At 38.5% G+C, this 26,330-nt stretch overlaps 1 protein-coding gene across 1 annotated transcript in view; it reads left to right on the top strand.

Annotated features, from left to right (window-relative positions):
* Positions 1-11,283, top strand: part of ramp1 (receptor activity modifying protein 1) — a 31,437-nt gene extending 20,154 nt beyond the window's left edge. Inside the window, exon 3 of the mRNA XM_058788269.1 lies at positions 9,502-11,283. Within this exon, the coding sequence (XP_058644252.1) occupies positions 9,502-9,757 (256 nt within the window). The 3' untranslated portion in view covers positions 9,758-11,283. The remainder of the gene's footprint in view (positions 1-9,501) is intronic.
* Positions 11,284-26,330: the final 15,047 nt, after the last annotated feature.

Genomic DNA, 26,330 nt, shown 5'->3' with positions numbered 1-26,330 from the left:
TGCAGATTTTTTGTACCCATACAATGACAGTATACAGTAAGTACATCTAAAAATACACAAAAAAGTACATTAAAGACTTGTCTTGACACTTCAAGTTTAAATATACGCATGTACAAATGAGATTTGGGAATTATGACAGCAATATATTTATATCTTCATTTCTAACAACAGAAAACAAGTAGCTAAATGAAAACCTTAGTGATCTTTGTTGCTGTCGGTATCTAGTTAGCAAAGAAAGGAATGACTTTGTGCTTCAGGGCTGGGATAATCTGCTAATGGTTACATGACAGTTTGTGTTCTCCTAAACAGCTAAAAGGTATTTAGAAAGCATTACTTCATGAACTTGAACTAATTTTGACCAGCACATGTCTGGTCTGAATCTTTCAAATTTGCCTGCTGTATGTAATCAGATTTAATATAGGCTTCATTGCCATTTTATGAGGTTTTGATGTGTGTTATCTGGATTTGTGAAACTCAGGGGTTACACTCGAAATTAGACACCAAATGTCAAACCATATTAATGTTCAAAAAGTGTAATTATAGTCTGCTAATAAATGTTCTTTGTTGATGTTTGAACTGAATTATGTTATAGCTGCTAATTTAAACTTCTATATCATTTTACAACATACTGAGTTTAATTGAACAAATAAAAAGCCTGATTAAAAACTAAGAGGAATGCTTCCAGAAACTTATAGTGGATAAAGCTGTGACACAGAAGGGCCATGTTTTCAGGACAGAAAATATTAGGGCTTTTCCCCCTTGGCCTCTCCTGCAATCTATTCCATGACGAATGTTATCCTCTTGAAGCCAGTAATACATCTGAGGTCCAGTAACTCCAGCTCAGGCGTCCTCACTCATTGTACCCATCATTTCCATGTACACCATCTGGTGTTTGAGCAGTTCTGACTCTTTTGGCCCTCTGTGACCTGTAGCCCTGTCCCTGATGAGGACAGGCAGCTCATATGATCACTTGAAAAGTGAGAAAGAAACTAATGGCGAGAAGAGAAAGCAGAGTGACTGTTTTGGCGATGGCAACTGAAATGTAGAATTGCTGGTTCACAAACTGTCCTGGAGTGCAGTGGTACGGAGAAACATAAAACTTCCTGCAATGTCTGCATTTGGAAGTGTTAGGAATTTTATATGGAAGTACCGCTATATAGCTTCATTCTACCCCCGAGATTTAACACAAAAATGTGTTACCCAACTGTATAAAAATATTTTTGGTACCTTTGTGGGAACTGAATATTCAGGTCTCACTATCCCACTGTGAAATTCCAGCAAACCCTCCAGAATGCTCCATACTGTCGATAAAGCTTAACTTGTTTTGAAGCCAGATTCCTGCTGCTGCTCTCCATGCAGTCGCAGGCTTTAGGTTCTGATCCAGAGGTCCATCTGTTCCCCCGAGCATGCACAATTCACATAATAGTCCAGGTGCTTGTGGGATAGTTTCCAGTAGCTCTGTGGAATGTGACCACACTTGAAAGCATTTAACCCCTCTGTCAGCCTTGATGACACTTAATGACTTTGAGAGAGAGAGAAAAAGAGCCAAAGAGAGGGTGACACCTTAGAGTATGTTTCAACAATTCACATCCCCTTTAGTATCCAGGGAACTGAGATCAACGGCTTTCGTAACGGCAGTAGATACACATGCTCGACATGTTTTAAAGGACGTTCTGCAAGGAACTGCTGTTTTTGTGTGTGTGTGTGTGTGTGTGTGTGTGTGTGTGTTGGGGGGATAATATATATATAATCATTTTATTGCTTTCTGGTACAAATATGTAAAGATTGATTGACTCTAAACAAAATGATGTGAATAGTTTTCACAAAATTAAAATTGTCATTATTTACTCGCACTCATGTTCAACCCTGTATATATTCTTTCTTCTGTGGAATACAAAAGATATTTTTGGAAAATGTTGGTAACCAAACTGTTCTGTTTCCCATTTACTTCCATTTAATTATTTGTCAACACAGTGGAAGTCAGTGGGAACGGAATATGTTTGGTTTGCAACATTCTTCAAAAATATGTTCCAGACTTTTGTGTTTGGAATGAGTGTGAATAAATTAGGACAACATTTTCATTTTGGGGTGGACTATCCATTTAAGTCTACTAAAATGTGTTTAGTGTAAATAAATACAAATAAAATTTAAAAATTAGTAATGGGGTAAGAACACTCCCCATTGTTCTCCCTCCAAGTTTATTGTTCTGCCCCTCTGGCATTTTTAAATACTACACTTACCTAATTTATTTAATTAAATATATATATAAAAAAACTTTTTTTGTTTACTAGACAAAACTACTATGACAGTTATTTGTGCAGTGTATTATTTGAGCATGAGGTAACAATGTACTGCAGACTTTGCAAAGAGGCTGTTACCGAAAGCAATGATTGATCATGAAACGCCAACATGAAACCACTGCTGTGATCTCTGTTCTGTGATTGGTTATAGTGGCAGGAAACCCTCACATCCCACAGCCTGAGCAGTGACAGTGTGCTGTAGTCATGGGCTCTGTGTGTTGATGTTTGTCCCTGACTAGTTATATTTAGTGGCGTTAAACCATTTTGAAATTCAATCTACTGTCTTACAAGACTGAAAGCTCCGGAGAGACTTTCCCACCACATGGTCAATGGAGAAAAGCACCAGCAGTCACCCTTTATAGACTCAAAGACTTCCTGAGTTTCACATTAAACTCAGTATGGTTACACTTACATTTACATTTAGTCATTTTGCAGACGCTTTTATCCAAAGCGACTTACAACTGGGGAATACATAAAGTGATTCCTCTTGAAGAGGCAATCAGACAGAGGAAGTGCCACCAAGTCTCAAGCATTGTTCAAATAAGTACAAACTAGCAAGGGAAGGAATAAATAAAGAGAAAGATAAAGTTTTTTTTTTTTGTAAGTTTAGGATGAAGTCAAGTAGTGTCGAAAGAGATGAGTTTTCAGATGTTGCTTGAAGATTCACAGGGATCCAGCATTCCGGATAGGGCCGGGAAGATCATTCCACCAGCCAGGAATGGTGAACGAGAATGTTCTGGAGAGTGATTTTGAGCCTCTCTGTGATGGTACCACGAGGCGTCGCTCACTAGCAGATCTCAGACTTCTGGAGGGGATGTAGATTCGTAATAGTGAGTGGAAGTAGGTGGGTGCTGAGCCTGTGGTTGTTCTATATACAAGCATCAATGACTTGAACTTGATGCGAGCTGCAACCGGTAACCAGTGCAGGGAGATAAAGAGAGGTGTAACATGGGCTCTTTTGGGCTCGTTGAAGACCAGTCGTGCTGCTGCATTCTGAATCATTTGCAGAGGTTTGATTGTGTTTGATGGAAGTCCAGCCAGAAGAGCATTGCAGTAGTCCACCCTAGAAAAGACAAGGGCCTGGACAAGAAGTTGTGCAGCATGCTCTGTCAGAAAGGGCCTGATCTTTCTGATGTTGTGTAGTGCAGACCTGCAAGATCGAGCAGTCTTTGCAATGTGCTCTTTTGAAGGTCAGCTGGTCATCAAAGATTACACCAAAATTTCTGATCGTAGTTGATGGGGTAATTGTAGAAGTACCTAGCTGGATGGTGAAATCATGCTGTAGAGTCGGAGTGGCAGGGAAGACAAGAAGCTCAGTCTTTGCCAGGTTGAGCTGTAGGTGATGTTCTTTCATCCATGCTGAGATGTCCGCCAGGCAGCCTGAGATCCGTGCAGCTACCGTTGGATCATCTGGTTGAAAAGAGAGATAGAGCGGTGTGTCATCAGCGTAGCAATGGTAGGAGAAGCCATGTGCCTGTATGATGGTACCCAGTGATGTAGTGTATGTGGAAAAGAGGAGGGGTCCAAGAACCGATCCCTGAGGAACCCCAGTGACCAGTCGATGTGCTTTGGATACCTCTCCTCCCCAGGCCACCTTGAAAGACCTACCAGTGAGATAGGATTAAAACCAGCAAAGTGGAATCCCAGTGATGCCCAGTGATGAGAGGGTGGACAGGAGGATCTGATGATTGACAGTGTCAAAAGCGGCAGATAGAGCCAGCAGAATGAGGACTGATGATTTGGAATCGACTTTTTCAATTCGCAGGGCTTCAGTGACCGAGAGTAGCGCAGTCTCGGTTGAATGGCCACTCCTGACACCTGACTGTTTAGCATCCAGTTTGTTGTTCTGTGAAAGAAACAATGATACCTGGTTGAAAACAACTCGTTCGAGTGTTTTCGCTATGAATGGAAGGAGAGAGACAGGTCTGTAGTTTTCTATCAGAGAAGTGTTTAATGTAGGTTTTTTGAGCAGTGGGGTTACCCGAGCCTGCTTGAACGTAGTGGGGAAGATGCCTGTGAGGAGGGATGTGTTGATGATGTGTGTGAGTGCCGGAAAGAGTGTAGGAGAGATTGCTTGGAGAAGGTGTGAGGGGATTGGGTCTAGAGGACATGTTGTAGGATGGCTGGAGAGGAGAAGTTTGGATACTTCCGCCTCAGTGAGGGGACAGAAGAAGAAGATGGGAGTATTAGCAGTGGATGTGGTTGGTTGGAGGTCCTGTGTGTGTGGAGCTGAGAACTGACTACTGATCGATCTAGTTTTGTCTGTGAAAAAAGTGGTACAGTCATCAGCTGTTATAGAAGTGGTGGGAGGTGGTGGAGGGGGACAGAGGAGAGAATTAAATGTTCTGAAGAGATTACGCGTGTCTGGATCGCTGTTGATCTTGTTGTGGAAATGTGAGAATTTGGCAGTGTGGACTTCAGCAGAGAAAGATGAGAGCAAAGACTGATACCTACTCAGGTCCGATGGATCGTTTGATTTGCGCCATTTTCTCTCTGCCACTCCTGAGTTTGGTCCGATGCTCACGAAGAACATCGGATAACCAGGGGTTAGAAGGGGCAGCCCGTTCTGGCCTGGAGGAGAGAGGACAAATGTCGTCTAGACAAGAGGTTAAAGTAGAGCATACAGTGTCAGTAGCTGTATTCACATCCAGAGATGAGAAATGGGTAGGTGAAGGAAGAGAGGAGGATACTACAGAGGAAAGATGGGAGGGAGAAAGGGAGCGTAGGTTTCATCTAAAAGTAACCGGTAAAGGATTTTACCTGATTTTACCACTTATTTTAACATATCCTAGTTACAGAGTAATTATATATTTAGGAACTAAGTAATATTAACACTATGTACCTACTATAGGGTTAGTTGCATATAATTATGCATAATTTACTGTTATTACTATGTAACTATTATGTAACAGCGTAACAGGGACACTATAAAATAGTGTTACCAAGTTTTATATCAGATTAGTTTCTCCATGTGAAAAACAAGACATTTTCTCAAGAACAGACATTTGAGCATTTTATTTCCCATTTGATCATTACAGTGCTGCCAAAGATTTCCTAAATATGAGAAATTATTTGAAAGAAAAGCTTTCTTGCCAATAGATAAACTTTTTACTAATTTAATTGTGTTCTTATATTCAGATCCTTAAGCTACAAAAATCCATTAAAAATAAACATTTAAATATATATTGTGTAAAAATGGTTTATATTCATGTTTACGCAATGTGTGACTGTCCCTCTTGTGGTGCTACTCCCCCTCAACCAACAATTTTGCCACTAGTAGTTCTATTAAAGTCATTCAGGTCACACAAGAAAGTCACATGGGTTTGGAGCGACATGAGAGTAATTGATGGCCTCAGTACAAAGCCATCATGTGTTGTCTCACATCTGCAGTGAGTGCATTTTAACCAGAACTGCTTCATCTTATCTGTATTCACTTGCTAATTGCATGATAATAGGTTTTGACAAGGCAAAAACGAAGCTCCCAGGGCTCCTTATGATTAAACATCCAAATTTAACTCATTCACTAAATTTCTTCCTCTCAAACTGATGCTAAAGGCTGAATATTGCCACAGCTGTTTCTGTTCAAGCTGGTGATGATACATTTGACATCTCCTCTTCATCACTCTGTGCATTTGGATATATAAACACAGAAACTTGATGAAATGCTCGTTTGTCTCCTCAGCAGAGCAGAAACCAAAAGCTCATTTTCCACGAGTTGAGCATGTCTCATCCTGGTTTGATGTGCTCTTAATGAATTAGGCAGCTGTACCGAAATTACTTTCAAGTTACATGAATTCATAATAGCTTTACAATAGTGTTTAAAGCAATTACAGAGTAAAGAAAACGTGATGACTTATGTAGAGATGGATACCACAACCTTATGTGCATATCTTTATAACATACACTGCAATCCGCCTGGAGAGGATATGATATTATTAGACTTCTGATTTGCTCATGTTCATGGTGACGACCTCTTTAGTGGCCTTATGAAATGTCACTATGGGACTTTGCCATTTATGCCGTTTGTATGGATCCATCTTTCGCCCTTTACAAATGTGCTCCTGTGTGGCTTTAAATGAGGCCACATACATTATACATGCCTGTGTATTCTTATATTTCTGTATGTGTTGTGCTTTAACTGTCTCAGTACCAATAACAGTGAAATTTTACGTGCCAAAGTTGAATACATTTAGAGGTTTGTTTAATCTAAAGAATGAACAGTAATAATAAAGCTTAGCAAACACCAATACAAATAAACACTGTGCTATTTTCCATTATTAGCATGCTATTTAACTGTCCATTGTGGAGATACAGTTGGATGGTTCTTTGTCTATTTTAGTCTTTATTGTGAATGCTATAAATACACAGGCAGACAGAGCCAGTCAGGGGTGTGAGCTGAGGGTCAGTCCATTAACAGACTTGCTTTAACACAACCTGGAGCTTCTCCTGAACTTTAATTCCAGTAAAACGGACTCACTCCCACCACCATTACTGAATGTGTACCACAACTGTCTCTACAGCTGGTACGCAGGCACACCAATACAAGCATTGATATAACAAAAAAGATATATACGGCCATATTTACTAAAAGCTTGCACCAGCGCAAACCGTCTTTTGGCGTTAAAATAGTACTTTCAGGATTTACTAAAGATACGCAGTGAAGAATTAGCGCTGAAATGGTGTGAACAGTTATTTTTGTGCCTGACCTTACTGAATATGCATTTGTAGGAGTTTCCCTTTCAGATGCAAAATTTATGGGAGGAGAGTGTTAAAATGAATTGCGCAATGCGATTTACTAACGTTTGCGCTCGTCAAATTACTTTGCGCCATTATTTAACACCCCAAAAAAGCATGTCTTAAAGCAGGCGGAAATTTGCGCTGCTTATGTTAGATTGTGCTAGTTATTATGGAATTTTATTAATTCAATTTTATTTTATCAGCATTAAATTTTCAAAAATCATGTTTTTTTTTTTTTTTTTATCATGTTTTTATTGTGTTATTATGTTTTATAATCCACATAACAATCCAACTGCAGTTTGATTGAAATGAGTCACAATAAGTTTTTGCAAATGAACTCTTCATATATATAGTGATCACATATAATTGTCTGTATATATATATATATATATACATATATATATATATATATATATATATACACACATTATGATCAGTATGAAAGTGCTGTACATGGGCATAAAAATAAGAAATATAAAAATGGAAATATACATAGTACAGCTCAGTGCTTAAATTTCAGTTTTCAAGTCAATCCTTTAAACCCCTGTTTTGAATTTTCTGTAGTTCCAGTCATTCTCCGCTGACTTCTTTGAATCATTCCCATTTCCTTTACCAAGCACCCTTAGCCTCTACAGCCTGGCTGTGCACACAAGAGTGACCTAGACACTCATATGTGTCACACATGCCTCTTTGGGAAGATGAGACGTGCTTTTTGCTCTGCCTGAGTGTTTGAGCTGCCATCCTGAGAGCCATCTTTATCCCTCGGGGTGAAATGTGAGGGGAGGGGGCATGCGGTCTGCTCCAGCCCCCAAAACAGGCCCGGAAGAAAACTCTTGATTAAAAGTCTGCGCTGGTTATGCCAGGCATCCCACGCTAGGCTGACTAGGCTTATAAATAGATGGCCCATGGGAGGGGGATCGGGGTCTAACACTCACACAGGGGCCTATTAAGAGCTCATCTGCACAGCAGTCTCTCCTTGAGCTCTTTCACTGGAGAGGACATCATCTTCATCACCATCATTATTGGGGCGATCTCATTCCAGCAAGGCTCCTTAAGGGTCACTGAGAGAATTATTTCAGCTTAATAAAGGCAGTTATCAAGCACGCTCTTACACAGATATTCAGACGTGCATTTTATGGATGATTAGGAACAGCACAAGAGAGATTCAAGTGAACCTAAGTAAATAGTTAGCACATGTGAACTCCACAACATGATGCTTTGTTTAGTTTTTTCATGGTTTCTAAATTATAGTCTTGAAATCTTATAGTTATTGAAATGCTTATTTCATTATGCTTTTATATTTCAGCACATAAAATTGACATGAATTGTGTAAATTCTACATAACTGGTGGCACCAAATGATGTTGCAAAAAATGAGGCTTTCAGACAGGTTTTGTCTGCAGAGATGAGAGGGTTTCTTCGAAAATGAATTGCGGTACGAAACACTAATTATTAAAAAGCCAGTCCAAATATCAGTGCCACATGTGCAAATAAAGACAAGCATGAAACAATATCAACCAGATGACTTTTATTTGAATGTCTTTTGTACTGCAATAAAACATTGCTACCAATAAATGGTGTCCTTTCAGTGATAATGGCAAACTGAAAATATAATAAGAAAATAACGGCAAATTGTTTCAGTAATGGTCATTAGTGATGAGTGTTTCAAAACATTGCTTTATGAAGCTTTGATACCTTTGAATTATTTTGATTTAAACCAGTGTTGCCAACAGTGTTGCCAAAAGTTCAATGGTTTGCCACTGGGGAGCAATCTTAGTGAACCCATCAACTAGTGCCTATATGTTTATTTATTTATTTATTTTTACCTGATATTGGATCAGTTTTATAATGTAGACTGTTGTACAACTGTATAATAATAAAAGGAGGCATAGCAGTCTCTTATTGGCCAGATTAGCCAATCACACAAAACAAAACCTAAAAATTAGCATATTACACAAATGCCTAATGTTTAATGGTATCGCATAATATTACAACATTAATATTTAATGATAGATAGAATTGAATCAATTACACTTTCAAGAAAACATTGGCAATTGGTTTGTAAAGGAGTTTTTGTTGCATTTCCACTGTTTTGACCAGTGATTCAGAAACAGTGAATCATTTAATTGTTTTGCAGTTGCAAAAAGCTCAGTTTGTCCCATGTAGTGGCCGTTGCAGTAAGTTTAAAAATTGGCATGTTGAACCACTCTAAAAGAGCAATGTTTTGAAAGTTCCACACTGTTTGCACTCTTTGAGAAATAAAGCAGCTTTCCTGACTCTGAACATCTCCTACCTCCCACAGGCCAGAAGAAAATATGTCAATATCAAAAAGAAAAAACACACACTTCGCATTTAAAGCACTTTCTCGTTATCCTGACTCCTTTGAAAACAGGAGTTCAACTTTAAAAATGTTTAACACCATCTTATGCAAACTGCTGACATTACTCTCGTTTGCTCTCCTAAAGGTCCTATGGAGAACTAACCAACTGCACATTCCTGGTGGCTCTGAAGATGAACTGTTTCTGGCCCAACCGAATGGTGGACGAATTCTTCATCCGGGTGCACAGGCACTACTTCCATGACTGCTCAATGTCTGGACGGCTGCTTCATGATCCACCCAATCGGATCTTGGGTCCTTTTATTGTGGTGCCCATTCTGGTGACGCTACTCATGACTGCTCTAGTGGTGTGGAGGAGTAAACGCAGCGAGGGAATCGTATAATCGTCTACGATAAACTAACCAAGTACCTCCACACTGAACAGTAGAGAAGGAGGCATTTCACAGACTGCAAACACTAAGAAAGACTTGTTTCTCATCGAGTGCTTGTATATCCAAACACTTATAATGAACGCTGTCACTGTGTTGTCTGCACACAGACAACATACCAGTCATTTATACAGACAAAAACGTTCAACACTATTTCTTTGAGGTAGTTTTCAACTAAATGTTTTGTCATGCCAGCATTCTGTCAGTAAAACAGATCTCCAATCTGGATGCAAGTCATTATCATGATGACGGATAAGTTTCACCTTGGATGGACACACACCAAACTAAAGGGAGGACACTGTTATTCCCACGAGTTTGACAAACCTTTACCATCATGTGAACCTTGGACATTGAACAATCATTTTGTGTCACCCATCAACCACATAAATGTGCTTTGTGCCAAATGATGACACTCATTCAGTCAGTCATGATTAGTATTCTTTTGTTGATTTAAGAAAGAAGAATAAGAAAAGAAGAGGGCTACAACCACGAACATGCCAATAATATTTACAATATCAGTGATGCCCAAAATGAACATCACCATTGGATATTGTAAGACACTCAAAAAGCTGTACAAGATTTAAATGCTTTGTTCAGTATCTAAAGTGAATGTATCTTTCATAGACAAGTCAATCCCACTATGCATTGCTACAAAAACAAATATCCAAAGTTTGGAGAGATGTGATAAATTGATACTTCTCAGTATTGAATGAAATCAATAAAAATCTTAAATTAAAATAAAAATTGACTATTGGACAAAATGTGTCGTGTACATAGTGCAGACCAACAGCAACAGACGCCAACAGAGGTAACACACTGATCTGACAAAACCAACTCGCCGTCTGTCAGTGCAGTGTGAATTGGGCTAAAGACTGCAAAGTACTATTTAACATCCTCTGTTTTTTGAGAAATCAGACAGAATAGAATGTCATTAGCGACAATGTGCTACATGCATTACATTTAACCTTTTATTTGCTTAAAAGTCAGAAGTGTTCGGTTCAGCGTTATCACAAAAACCCACAATTGGGTAACTCTGCCTAAGAGATCAGGCATCTACAGTATATGCTGCAGGCAATAGACAGTCAGGTAGCTCATCAGGTTCTGGAACTTTTGTACCAGCAGTGGCTATCAGATACTATTAGAAGCACTGAACCAGAAAGAATCACTGCATTTATTTGGTGTCTCTCATTTCATGGGCTCTCATCATAAGGTCATGTCAAGGGAAAATATTTTCTTTCTGTAGCGGAGAATGTATGTATTAGCACTAAAAGGATGTTTTCATTCACATGATTCTGCTAATTGCTTTTTTAAAGCTATATATGTGTATCCCTGGAGCTCTGTACCCACAGTGAGTGGTTTAAAAGCCTGTGGCGAACTGGACAGTGGCACAGAGACAGTAGACATTTCTAATGTCAGCTGAATTTCAAAGCATCTGATTTCTGTTGCAGTTATAATAAAGCCATTTGCCCTTGACTCTTTTATTCCGTATACATTTCCCCTCATTAGGGGTTTGCTTTGTAGCACATCACATGCTGTCAGGTGAACAAACCGTAACAAAGGTTGACATGGTCATGAGTCACCAGAAGTTTAGCTGTTAAATTACAGCATCGATCAGTCTATTTACTAAACTAGTTTGATGTTTATGGCACATGATTTTGATGTCTCTGTATTTTGTTGCAAGAAGAATGTTCATGGATTCATGTATTATGCTCTTTTTACCCTTAGCTTAATCTTGTAATGTCAAAGATGAATAAGAAATTCTTGTAAATAACTGCCTGCATCACCAACGCACTTATGTGCCACTATTTTACAATGCAAATTTTAAAGCATTATGCTAGTGAACCTAAATCAGTAACCCACCTAACTCCATTTGAAAAGAAAAGACACAAAGGAAACTCAAATCACTGTCATTAGTTTTGTAATAAGGGTCTCAACAATACAGGGCAAGCTTATTCATGAAAGTCAGGTTAACCACAACAGTAAAACTTTTTAAAAATCATTAACTCCGCTTTCATTTCAGCTTAGACTCAATTCAGACATGACAGTACTTTCAATAATCATAATTTCTTTCCTGTCCACCTACTACTGTATGTCTTAAAATCACAGCCTTCAGGAATCTTTACAGAGCTTAACTGTAAAGGAACACATTAGTGACTGGCAAATGAAGGACTATGAGGAATTACATTATTTAAGTGATCTCAGATTCTTATTCTTTAATTTAAATGGTCAGATATTAAATTATGCATTCAATTTTTCATATATTAATTCTAAAAATCCGATGACCCTATAAGCAATCCATATGCTTTTCCTCAGATAATGGATGTCGCTGTGCTTTGAATGCAAATTGTTTGGACACCAGAAGCAAAGTTTTTGTGAAAAATTGTAAATCCTTAAATCCGACTATAATTCATAAATATGAAAGTTCTACTGGGAGATTTAAGGTTAAGTCACAGACTTGCATATGCCTCAATATTCACATTTATCTGGCTGCTGAGAATCATAAAGTATTGGCAAGACTTAAAAACAGGCTGTTGTGACATGAAGATGAATGGTATATGAATGGTCATAACATTTACACAACTATCATTTTTTTCAGAGTAAACAATGAGCTGATTTATTGGTGCTATATCAGGGAAATTCATCTCTCTTGGGCAACATTCAACGCTTATATAATATGTATGTGGAATCAATAAAGCATTTCAGATGTGCTGTCCCTGGCCTCATATGCGTTATCGATTGCGTATGAAGTGCAGAGTATTGAATAAATCTTATCCTATATCACAAGATGCCATTCAATACATGCCGATAGCAGGATTCCCTTTAGCTGCACTGTGAAGTACCATTTAATACTGACTGCACATTTCCCAGAGATTAATGGATCACTAGTTGATGCATCAGCTATTTATCACTTTAATAACAGGCAATTAAAAATGTTGTCTAATCACCTTGATGGAGAGGGAGGGGAATAATAACCTCAAATACATGCATTTGGAGTCATATTTGAAAGGACATTCCTCTCTGTTAGATGAAAGGGTAAACAGAATGACATGAGGAATATTCACAGACTCCTCGCTAATGAGACAAACCCGTCATCCATCTCTGGAGCCGCTAATAGTCATCACGAGGGAGTTATTTTCAGTTACACTCAAAGTGTTACTGTAAGTAATGCACCAATTTGAGAAGCTGTTATCACAAAGGAATGAGAGAGCACAGGAAATATGTAAAGGACAATACAACACTTTTCACTAAACCGTAAGTAGACACTCACGCACATTACAAACCACTTTAACATTCTAATTCATTCTTTTATTATTAAAAAATTATTAAGAGGATAGGGTCAGATAAATAACTAATTTCTTTAAAAGGTTAAGAGTTTAATTTCAACACAACTAGCATTGTCAAACTGATTTTCAAACGATTTTACAGAACAGTCCCCCATTTGACATTGTTTAAACAAACCAATAACCCAGCCCTAGACTCTATACTGGCTGAACCATTGTTTTGGCCTTTTTGATAACTCTAGATAACCTCGGGCTGATTGTGCACCTTATTCACTGCAGCAATGACTTAAAAGTACAAAATAGCAATACGGGTTTCATTTGCAGCTCTGTAATTACAATGTGTATCCTAAACCCATGGGTGAAAGGGGAGGTAAAAGTCTGGTGCCAGCAGACGTGGTGATTCCAGCTCCAATAGCTTTTATATAGGCTGTTGCTTAAAAAAGTTTGTTGGATGTTGAAACTGGGCCAACAGGCCCAAAACTCTGCTTTCAGGTGCCACCCAGATGCCTTTAGTTGGGTATCTGGCCCAGGGCTTTAACTATGAAACAATTACAGTGTTCAAAGGAGGTTGAGTATTGCTTCTGAGAATGATGGAAAACGGCTCTGGTTTTATTTTGTGGGTTTATAAAAGGATTAAGAGGGGTGGCTGGGGGCATTTATACTGTACCACAAGAGAAGAAACTCTAAAAATGTTCCAAGACAAATGAAAGTGAAATCATTAGGCAATAAGGTTAAAGAGGCTGTGTGAATATAGCAACCTAGGCTTATTGAAAAAACACGCCTTTATATGCATTTTTGCAGAATGATTAATAAAGACTTTTTGCACAGTTTCTTGCACAATTCTGTAATGACCTCAAAATACTTTCATCATAGTGCATGATTCTGAAACATATACATTCATATACAGTACATTTTTTCGCATCGCATAACCAGCTCTACATTTATGGCTTTTCTGACAGTAAACTTGCTCGGTGGCTCACCTGATACAGCATTGCATTTGTGATACTGAGTGCTTAGGTAACGACTCACAAATAAATACGGTATATCAACTGAAAACTTGTAGAAGCAAGCTGAAATGGCATGGTTGCAAATGTTTTTCTCTCATATTAGCCTTATAGTTATCACTATCAATTAGGTTTAATGTAGGGTTTAATTTAGGTAGTACATTATTTCCAAAAAATAACATTTAAGTACCAATCCCTGGATATTTTATTTTCAAACTGCTGCATTTCATGCAACATAAAACACTGACAGATTCACATTCATCTGTTTAGGATAAAACAGAACTTGCTTTTAGTGGCACTTATTTCACATTTCACTTCGAAAGTGATACAATGTTGCCACATCCACTTTTTTTTTCATTGACCTTGGGTTAGAATATAGTCATGGCTAAAATATAAATATAAATTTACACACACAAAAATTACACATATAGAAACAACTAAACATATCTTATGGAGCTAGAAGATATAGTCCCTGTCATGTAAAATAAGGTTAATAGCTGGCCTTTATGGGTGCAGTGCAAAATGCTTTTTAAACTCAGAAAATAAAACATAAGACAAAGCCAGCAGTAATATTCTCTAGCCCATTTTCACACAAAAGGCATCAAATATGCCATCACATTTCCATTTTTTTAAATGATTCTGATCACATTCAAACTGCAGTCACAAATCTTCTAAGACTTCTTCTAGTGCTCATTAGCTGCTTTCATCAGCACAAACTTTTATGAGTTTCCATTTATTTTAAATTGTTTTTGTCTAAATCCATGTCTGACAGCAGGATATTCACTCATTTCTAAGTGGTAGCAAAATCATATCCCAGCATGCCAGTGTCACCCTGTGAAGCTCTTTCAATAATGAGATCGGGAAGCTGAAATGATGAGCAGTGAACTTTTCCATTTGCAAGGTGGAGGTAAATTATTTTTAGAGACGGACTAGTGTCCTAGATTGTCTTCACCGGACCACTAATAAGAGGGTATAGGTGTCTGGCCTTTCACAAGGGGTCTTAGTATGTGATGATATCAAAGCATATTATTAATGACTGGACTCTCGGCCGGTGCACATGAAAGAGTTTCCCCGGATCCATTTATTGCGTCAGTATTGTCTAGAGTGAATGCACTGCTATGTTATTCAGTGTTTTATTCAGGTTGCTTTTAAAAGACTAAAAGAAACTAAAGAGAAAGGTATTGTTTGCCTATCGAAGTGAAACATTTGAGTAGGATGCTGTGCTTTGATAACAAGAGACCTCATTACATAACACATACTGTATATACTGCATCCTCTGTAGGAAAAGGTTTCAGTTCAGTTCAGATCAAGTTGGTTCTACTATAATTAGTAAACCAGATTCTAATTATGACTACAGATCCAGCCAAAAAAAAAAATGCTTGCACTTGTCCATTTAATGAATTGTAAACTTCTTCAATCGTTTTCCAAAGAGGATTAAAATGTCAAAAATTATCCCATGCAACTCGTTCCATATTCCAAGTGTTCTTAAGGCATAAAATAGGGTTTGCCGAGAAACAAATTGAAAATGTAATCTATTAAGCGAAAATCTCCAGTCATTGCATTCTTGCGTGAGTTTTTAGTTTATATGAATGAATGAATGAATGAAGCATTTATATACAATTATATACAATCATGTGGGGTGTCTCTCCTCAACCACCACTAGTGTGCAGCATCCACTTGGATGATGCGATGGCAGCCACAGGACAACGGCGCCAGTGCGCTCACCACACACCAGCTACAGGTGGAGAGGAGAGAGAGATAGAGCCAATCAAGTGGATGAGGATTATTAGGAGGCCATGATTGACAAGGGCCAGAGGAGGGAATTTGGCCAGGACACCGGGGTTACACCCCAACTTATAGTTCATTTGCATTTATTGTCCGCGCTGGCGCGCCTAGAAAAACACACAAGAGAGTCATTTTGAACCATCAAGACAAATAAAATTGACTTAAAACACAATAATTTCTTTACTGAGGTGAATATAACCGTTCTGAGACAGTCAAAACAGCGTAGCATGCGTGCAAAGAGCGCTCTGTCTATAATCACTAAAAGCTGTCACTCACTTCAGTTCATCGTGATCTCATGACGTTACGTTAATAAGCTCTCTGCACAATGAATCTCTTATTTACATCTTATCTACATGTTGTTATAATGAGAGGATTCGAAAGCTTGCAGAACTCCGCACCTCACAAAAACTCGCCATTTTGAGTGGTGAGTGAACATTTGACGCTCTCCATAACACAAATACATACTGGTGCATTTGCCAAATACTGTATGTTTCACAAATATCAGACAGGGCCCCCTGATTCCCCGGGGCCCTAAGCGGCCGCTTACCTCGCCTATTGGTTAAGTCCGCCCCTGGGTAAGACCAATGTCAATCATTCACTTTGATATGTTTAAAGACTGTCTGCCTATCCTGAATCTGAAATCAAATTTCATTGTTCAGGTTGTGAACAAATGTAAAACATCACTGTATGGATACAGCATTGAATGCCTGGCTGGAAAATCTAGATAAACCCAGATTAAGGTTGTGTGTTGGGCAAGATAGCTGTAGAAATGGACTTACTAAAGAAAAGCCCAGGACCAGTGGCGGCTCATCACACCCACAGCACATAATCCCAATATTCCCTACTGCATCGCATATGCATGAAAAATTAAATATTGCCTGCTGTATGAACTACTTCTTTTAAAAAAAATCTGAAATAGCTATTTCTATTTAGAAAATAAAGTATGTTTAAAGTCCACCAACCATCCAGGACATTCCAGGCACTCTGTATGTCCAGTTCATGCCTGGTAGATCATCTTGGGTTTTAAGAAGGGCAGAAGAATCTGCATATGAAGAGTTTAGATGCAAAAGCCTCTCAGCATGTCTGACATTTTTCTTTAAAATTAGCATTTCTTTCTGGCTACTATGTATAGGTTTCTATGTAAGTACTGGTACTTCTGAATGGGTTGAGGCTGGAATTTAGTGCATTCGAAATGAAAGTACTTGATGAACATATATTATGTGTGAAGAGTATTCACTCAGTATCGTTATCTCAGTTTTGACCAAGATGGCTTTTAGAGGCTTTTGCATTGGAACTCTTCATATATACAAATATACATAGCTGATTAATAAGTTGTGGCCTAATGGTTAGCGAGTCAGACTTATAAACCAAAGGTTGTGGGTTTGAGTCTCAGGTCCAGCAAGAATTGTCGGTGGGGTGAGTGAATAACCAGTGCTCTCTCCATTTTCAATACCATGGCAGGTGAGAGCCTTGAGCAAGGCTCCGAACCCCCAACTGCTCCCTGGGCGCTGCAGCATTGGCTGCCCACTGCTCCAGGTGTGTGTGTTCACACTTGGATGGGTTAATTGCAGAGCATAAATTCCAAGTATGGGACACCATACTTGGCCACATGTCACTTCACCTCACTTATAAACAAATAATGAATATAACTTATGATTATGATATCACAATATTTGGTGTCTTGAAGTCTTTTCATATGTCAGTTTGCAAGAAGTCCTTCTGAAGATTTTTCAGATTCTCTGTTCTTGGATTGTTCAACTCCTGCATTAATTCTGAAGAGCTCGGCTGAGTTGCCAACCAATTTTCTGCCCCATTTTCTGTTTAACTTGGCTACACAAAAAAGTGTTTGTTTGCATTGAAGTCAAATTGCTTCACAATGCCTCCCACGTGTAAAGTAAGCGTGTGGGTTTGTTCACCGATGTAGAACGAGCTCATGCTAGCAAGTGCTCTGAATGTGGGTGGCTTTCATGATTTAAAGCAAAGTACACAGACTCAAAGGCTCTTCATTGAGTCAATGCATGTGGAGGAAAACAAGGACACCTGAGTAATTCCCTTGAAAAAGACAAATATCCTCTAAAGCAGCAACCAAACAAAGCAATTGCTGCTGTTTCTATTCAACTCCAATGGTGCAAAAATAGACACCACAATGTATATTTAATATACGAATGTACCACATATATGGTACCTGCGGTTGTGCAATAGAACAGCTCTCTGAAATCCTGTTATTATGTGGCCATGAAAATATAGATAAATGGGCCATGTACACTCTTCTAATGGCATGGAAGACTAAGACGGCCTGCGCTGCTGATAAATCACCACTCCGACAACTTGATTCTTTTTGAAGAAACAAATGGAAATATGGTCTGACTATATTAAATCTCTACAGCTCACACCAAAGTTTAAAAATACTCCCTCTAGGCGTTAGTGACAGTTCTGGGACGGGGTAGTGAAATACCAATCCTGTCTTAAACAGCATCAAGTTTTATTGTTGCATGCCTTCACTGTCTGGTCAAACAGTGATCCTAACCTCACCCTCCAAGAAATATAACTCCCAGTTTAATGACAGGACCGTGAGAACAGTTACTCAGAGGAAGATTTCATTGCTTGGAGGTTGTTCTTTAAGAACTCAGTTGTCAAAGGAGTTCTTGGTTATGTTCAACTATCAACTGTCTCAGAGTTTTCTCCTACAGTTCCTTTGGAGAAATAAAAATGGAGGAGTTCATATTGAAATTGCTGACTTTTGATTAAAACATTTGGTATTTTAGCTTTTTAATTGCATCTAAGTTTGAAATTACTATGATCGTTGTCTCAGATAAGGAGGAGACTTCAAGTGTGAAACATGACCCAAAAATGAAACCCCAGTTTGGTTCTCTGTCAATCCAATAAAAGTCGGTGTTGTTTTGAACCTCAGTGACTTAAAATTAATGGACAACACTGAAACATTCTTCATAAAATCTTCTTTTGTCTCTACAGAAGAATGTTAAGTCATACAGATTTGGAAAAACAACAACAACAACAACAAAAAACAATACGAGGATAAAACTAATCCTTAAAAAAAAGTGTTCATTTCCACTCCATCGAATCTCCTTTCTATCTAGAAGACAATGGGCCCTTTCATACACCAGGCACAATGTGGCGCAAGGCGCGGCGCAAATGTTTTTGCTAGTTTCAGCCCCAAGCAGTTCTCATTTTCCTGTCCTGCGCTGCGTTGTTTAAATAGCAAATACATTTGCTCCCATTTGTGCGTCCATGGCCGTGCTAGTCTAAAAAAGAGATGTATTTTGAGGAACTGAAAATAGACTGCGCCATAGACCAACTCAAACCTGGTCTAAAGTCTAAAGTCAATGGCGCAATATTTATTTATTTTTATTTAAAGAGCGCGTTAGTAGAAAATGCGCCTCTGGGCGGGTCCACAACGCGCGATCACTTTGCTTATTACACACAGGGACGTGCAGCAGCACACAAACATGCCAAATATTACAAATTAAAGGATTACAGTGTAAAATAATATTATTGTGTATATAAAAATGTCATACATGTCATAATGGATAGTTATTGCGTGTATCAGAATTAGCCAAACTATTTGCTCGCACATGAGCAGATCCGTTTGCTCTCTGGAGACGAGTTCAATCTGTGTGCCTTAAAATTCCGCCGTTTAAATAGCGAATCTGTCATAGCGCGAGCGCAACTCGCTCTTAAAGGGAATGGGAGATGAGACTCTGATTGGTTTATTGCACATTACGCCCAAAAAACACCCATTACTCATTAAGGGAATAGGGACAACTCGTTTAGACAATGCGCCGGGGCGCGCCGACCGTTTTCCCGTTGTTAAACTAGCAAAAGTGGATTCGGACACGCCCTGAGTGCACTTGCGCCGTGCGCTTTATACCATGCGCTTAGATCGTTAAAATAGGTATTTGTGATTTAATATCCGATATCTCATTTGTGATTTATTTGTTTCTAATGGGACTGCATCACTGCGACCTGCTGTTGACTTAAAAATCTCAGCAACACTGACATTAAAACCACAAAATGATGCAAAAGAATAAATATGAATAATGCTGTTGCTTAGCTTGAGGGACATCCAGCAGGCTTGTGCACTCTTAGCCTCATTGAAAAGCAAAAAGGAGAGACGGGTAATTTGACAAAGACAGTCTATTGTTCGCCCTACTTGCTCTGCCAGGTCATCACATTGCACATTTAAGCCGCTGGGCTCAGAAACAGGTCTGTCTCTGTCTCGTCTCATCTCTTTCTCTCAGGCGAGAATCATTTGCAGCATGTGAATGCTTTCAAACATCTTTGGCATAAAAGCACTGACAAAAAATGCCCTGTGCCCTCTCCACCCCAGCTTGGCAAGAATTATAAACGCTCTAGGTCCAAAGAACAGAGCAGATGTTAATTTAAAATGGTCCAAATATCAATCAACCAACCAAACAAATGTCCTAATGGAATGAGAAGTCATGAATGGGGAAAAGGACTTGAAATGCTGATGATGTGGATATCAGAATGCCAGCTATTCTCTGTGAAAGCAAAAGTAAAAGAATAAAAGACTAGAACTGGTCTTTCATAACAACAGCATATGTGATAATGTCGAGAGAGTTGTTGGCTGTGAACTCTGACTGTGATCATATCTATTCTTAGCTTTGAGTGCAGTAGGGATGAGCAATATTCAGTTTTATTTAGACATTTGAGTGCAACTGAATGAGGTTCTCAAAGTTTTGAAGGTTGATGCAGGTGAATATGAGTCACTCATTGGTGTTGTTAATGCAATGCAACAACTGTGGTTACTGCTGCCCCTATGCTCCCCTCTACAGTCATTTTAGACAACTAAAGAATGACATAATGTAATATGAATATTTGCTAGCCATTTTTAATATTCCAAACATGCCATCCACATATGAGAATATCCAGATGGGTACATTTGCATGTGTAGGTTTGAATGTAGCACAGGTTATTGATTTAATTACTGATTTTAATTGCTCTGAACCAAACATATGGAAGCCTGTTTCCATCTCGGAGTAAAAAAATAAATAAAGCAATTGTGAGATTTTCAAATAATTAAGTCATATTGTGTAAGATAGTAGTGCAACTACTATTACAATTCTGACTTATAATTATTTATTCATAATTATTTTTAATTTTATAGACAAAAATGTATAGTAAAATAGATAACAGTTTTAAGATTTGCTAAAAACCATATATCAGTGTTATTGATTTATTCATGTTTTTAAAGATTAACTTTAAGTTAGAGAATTAGATATAAAAGCAAAAGTAACAAAATAATAATAAACACTATATCTGTTGATATTTATCAAACATATTGATGAAACAACTCAATACCAATATATTGTGCATATATTGTGCTAACATTTACATTACATTAGATGAGACACAACATGAGAGTAAGTACTAAATGTGATGACATTTACATTTCCTTTAAGATGGAAAGCTATTACTGATAAGACAAGTACTCTTGAGTGAGTCCAGGGGGAGATATCTGTCGATGGAGGAAGCTGCGCATGCATTTATATGGTATCCCTGGAGATCAGTAAAGTATGAAGGGGGTGTAATTAAGTAATCAATGAAGTGCTCAAAGCATTAAGATGACGTGTCAGTGGAGGAATTATGTGACCCTTCGGCGGCAATGCACGCATAGTCCCAGGACGTATTTGTTAAATTCCCGATCTACATTTGTGATGTATGTGGTCACCATTTATTTGTTTGGTGCAATGTGGTTGTACTTTGTTTTTTATTTTTGTTTTGCATTGTGTTGTTTTGTACTCCCTCTCTGGTTTCTCTCTCTCTCAGTCCTCCCTTCTGCCAGGTATGGACATCAGCTGTGCCCAATTAAAACCAAACTCTGGGGGTGACCTGATTGGTTGACGAGATGGGAGCTGGTGGATAAAGCTGAAGTGGAAAGCCAGGAAGAGAGAGAGTCTTTCCTCCTGCCCCAGCATGTGTTTGTTGAGCCTGTGTGTTTTGGTTGACTGTTGTGAGGGCCTAAAGCCTTGACTTTGTGTTACTAAGGGCTTTCCTTGTTTACAAAATCTAATCTGTTTATAATTTGACTCTGAACTATACTGTTCAAATTCCTTTGTTGCTTGTATTTGATTGTGGAATCCGTAGAGAGGTGGACGCCTTTTTATTTTGCTAGTTGTGTTTTCTCCTGTTTTTGGTCAGATAGGGAGTGAGGTAAAAGTTATGTTGTTTATTTGTATTTTCTTTATTCAGGGAAGTTAGTTTGATTCTCCCAACATTTAGACCTATTTTGTTTGTTGTTTTTGCCTGGTCCCCTCTTGAAGGTTCTTGCTTCCTCTTTTATTTCTCCTAATTCAGAGTCAATAAAAAGAAATCAATTATATTTCAAATCTGTGTGGTGATTGCTGGCTGGGACAGGAGTGATGACCTCCACAAAAATCTTTTTTTTGTTTGTTGCACCTTTCCCCCAACCCCTAGACGGGGAAGGAATGTAACACATTTTATAGACAAAAATGTATAGTATGTAAAATAGATAACAGTTTTAAGATTTGCTAAAACCCATATATCGGTGTTATTGATTTATTCATGTTTTTAAAGATTAACTTTAAGTTAGAGAATTAGATATAAAAGCAAAAGTAACATAAAATAATAAACATACTATATCTGTTGATATTTATCAAACATATTGAAGAAACAACTCAATACCAATATATTGTGCATATATTGTGCTAACATTTACATTACATTAGATGATACACAACATGAGAGTAAGTACTAAATGTGATGACATTTACATTTCCTTTAAGATGGAAAGCTATTACCGATAAGACAAGTACTCTTGAGTGAGTCCAGGGAGAGATATCTGTCGATGGAGGAAGCTGCGCATGCATTTATATGGTATCCCTGGAGATCAGTAATCTCACTTTGTCAGAAATTGTATATATCTTGTCAGTGAATTTTTAACCACTCTTTATTTAGCTCACTATGAGTACCCCAGCAGTCAAGGACAGACGGAAAAGAGAGAGTGAAGAATTGCCAATAAAGAAAAAATTAAAAGATTCCACCATCTCCAGAGAGGATCTCGACGCTGCTATAGCTAACGGTATCAAGCTAGAGCCTAAAGAGCAACAAAGTACTCTCGATTCGGTAGTGGCTTCGACTGTAAGAGAAGCGATAGATTCTGTACCCCAGCACTCCATGATCTACATTTGGATACAAACGACCAACGATTCTGTAAAAGAGCTAAAAGCAGAAGTTGAAAAGCTAGCCATCGCGGCAAAACAGACACGTGACCGGGTCGATTCCGTTCAAGCAGCTGCACGTGAGGATTGGAGGACAGTCACAAACTTAAGAAATCAGCTGGAGCAACTCACCAAAAAAAAATGACGGACATTGAAGATAGGAGCAGGAGAAATAACGTACGACTGGTGGGGTTGCCGGAGGGGGCGGAAGGCTTCGATGCAGCTGGCTTCTTCAGAGCTAATATGATCGCCTGTATGACGGAAGGAAAAAATCAGATCGGCCGCGTACTCTTATCTTCCGTGTACTAAGGTGGCATGACAAATCGGCAATCCTGAAGGGTGCTCGGCAGGCATATCTGGTGAAATATACGCAGGACAATGTCACGCTACTATTTTTTCCCAACTTTAGTCCAGCCACAACTACCAAGAGAAAGAGCTTTAATCCAGTCTTGAAGAAGATGACAGCACTTGGTCTCCAGCCCTTCCTCACCTAGCCATCGGTAATTAAACTACGGCACAAAGGTGAGCAGATGATGTTCGACTCTCCTCAAAAGGCGGAGGATTTTGTTACTTCACTGTCACTGAAGATGTATTCAGCAGCACTACAAAGCAGCGGGAAGGCAATGACTACCATCTCCATCCTCTCAGCTCAGTGAGGGAAAATTAACGAGGAGGTCTGTGGTGATCCTAACTGCCCTGGAGAGGACAATGGCAAGGTGGCCATGGACACTTGTTAATTTATTTTTGGAATCTTGCCCCTGCCCTGTACGTTCGTCCGCTGAGTTGTAATTAATAATGATTTATTTTCTTTATTTTTATTTATTATTATTATTATTATTCTTCGGGCTGAGCAGGTTCAATCACTACGCTTTTGGCTCAGTGGGCCTTTTGGGGATATGTCTTGCGTTGAAGTGGACTGGTCACGCTTCGACATTTGTTTCTGTTGTTTATGCAGACCTACACTCTCGTTAATGTGCGGTCTGCTTTGGATTTTATACACAGTTATTTGTCATTCCTTGTTCTTGTTTTTTTTTTCTATGCCCTTCAACAGACATCAAAACTTTTATTTATTCTGCTTTTCTTTTAAAAGGACTATGCATCTAGGTGGATTGGTATCCAGGATACATATAAATGTTTACATGTCACTGGCAGTATGGCATTGCTTTTGTTTCTCTTCACTTAGACAGAATCTTGGCATTGCGAGCACACAATGCATGTTCTGAATATCTTATCATTGAATGTGAATGGCCTAAATTCTCCTATTAAGCGTACCCGGATATTAGAATATGTGCACCGTAATTCGATTTCCTGTGCCCTGATCCAAGAGTCTCATTTAAAACAATGCGATGTGGCACGTTTTCAAAACAAGTATTACAAACTGGCAGCCTTCTCTTGTGCTCCTAATAAAACTAAGGGGGTACTTATTTTAGTCACTTAGCTTAGCTCACTTCAAGAACTAAGAACTAAGTTTTGTTTAACAGCATCATCATATTTTGTCTTTTTTCAGTTATGTTCTGCTCTCAAGGCCTATGAATTCCCTGGGCATCCCCTATTTCCTCTCATCCTATGTGGGATTGGATCGCACCACCCTCTGGTCAGCCATCTGATTCTTTAATATATAGAAAACTTAATGATCACACTGCAAAGTCTCTTTCTATTAAATCTATCTGGAATGGTGAATTAACAGATTTTGATTTATCGGTTGACTGAGAGAGGGTGTGGTCTAATCTAATCTTAACTTCTAAAAACTTGGCTCATCGTCTTATCCATTTCAAAGTCATTCATAGAGCATACATAACTCCTTACAAGAGGTTTAAAATGAAACTGCAATTGACCTATAACTGTCATATCTGTAACACTGTATCAGCAGGTACTTTTCTCCACATGTTGTTGGGAATGTCCAATTGTTGTCAATCTATGGACTCATGTGAATTCTGTTGCTCCTCCCTCACTGTTGTTTATTTGAGTGGATGTTGTTTTGCTGATTTGGAGAAAATAAAAAGTTGACGTCTCAGTTACATCAGACACAGATGATCATTTGGCTTCTCTTCACTGAATAGAGTTCATCCTTAAAGACGCTTTGAGGACACATACAGAGGGTTGAAAGCTCAAGCTGATGACATGGTGATGTCCTAATTGCGTCAAGGTGCATTGGTGCTCACTGAGACTAGTTCTGGATTATTAAGGATCCAGTTTTGCAGTTATATACTACATTTATACAATACAAGTCTGATCAAATTGAATTAATAATGGTTCAAAATATGATGCGTTTTTCTTGAAACACAAATGCAGAATGCCCATGCTGCTTTCTGGCCTATGAAAATAGATATACCCAAAGGGAGAGGATGAAAGGATCATTACTGCAACTGTCAAGCTAAAAAGGATAGCATAGCACTAAAATAACAGTACTAAAAATAGCATAAAAGTTGTCCATACAATTTATTGCAAAAAGCGAGTTTCAGAAGTATCACAAAAAAGGAGAAACAGGAGCTTAAATATGTTTGAGCTGACAAAAAATATTAACAATAAAATTAAAAAGTGATCCTTAATCTGTGAAGTATGATTAGTACTTGAGATATAATAGTACCCAATGGATGTGGATGTTTGCTGTCTATTTTATTCAAACAGGCTCTTTGACCCTTGATTCTACATTTTCATTTCATTCTTCTGAATTTTAAAAGACGAAGCCCACGGCAAAACACACACACACAAGCTTTCTCAGTCACACAATTCAGCAAGACATGATAAATAATTGCACCCGTGTCAAAGCAGTGGACACAGGGTCTTCAGAGGAACAGAAGACCAAGTGCATGTTAGTCTCCTTTCATTCACAGGACAGACAGAGCAAAGGCCAGCAATGCAGCTTTAACAGTCACAGACTGAAGTCAGTATCTCTCTATGATGAGAATATCACGATGTGATAGGGTGAGAAACTGCCATACAGTAAGACATGTTAAAGTGTTTTTTCCTGTCTATATAAAGCATCGATACATGAGGTCAAAACACCCAGTCTTTTCATTAGTTCCCTCTGCTGCACACTAGAACAGATGAATCCTTGCGCTGCACCTCCGGCTCTGGCTGCAAATCCAGGTTTCTATTTTTTAAAGCCACTCTTTTAAAACTAAACATCTTTTGCACCACTGTGTTATATAAAAACATGGATCTTGCATTGAGTAAAACATATTAAAAACATTTTTAGTATAGAAAATAGCTTGGAAAGTATACAATAATAAATCAA

This window comes from Onychostoma macrolepis, chromosome 09, assembly GCF_012432095.1.
Source record: "Onychostoma macrolepis isolate SWU-2019 chromosome 09, ASM1243209v1, whole genome shotgun sequence".
Classification (NCBI taxonomy): Eukaryota; Metazoa; Chordata; class Actinopteri; order Cypriniformes; family Cyprinidae; genus Onychostoma; species Onychostoma macrolepis.
The sequence above is the reverse complement of the archived record's forward strand: the minus strand, read 5'-3'. Positions and strand labels throughout refer to the sequence as shown.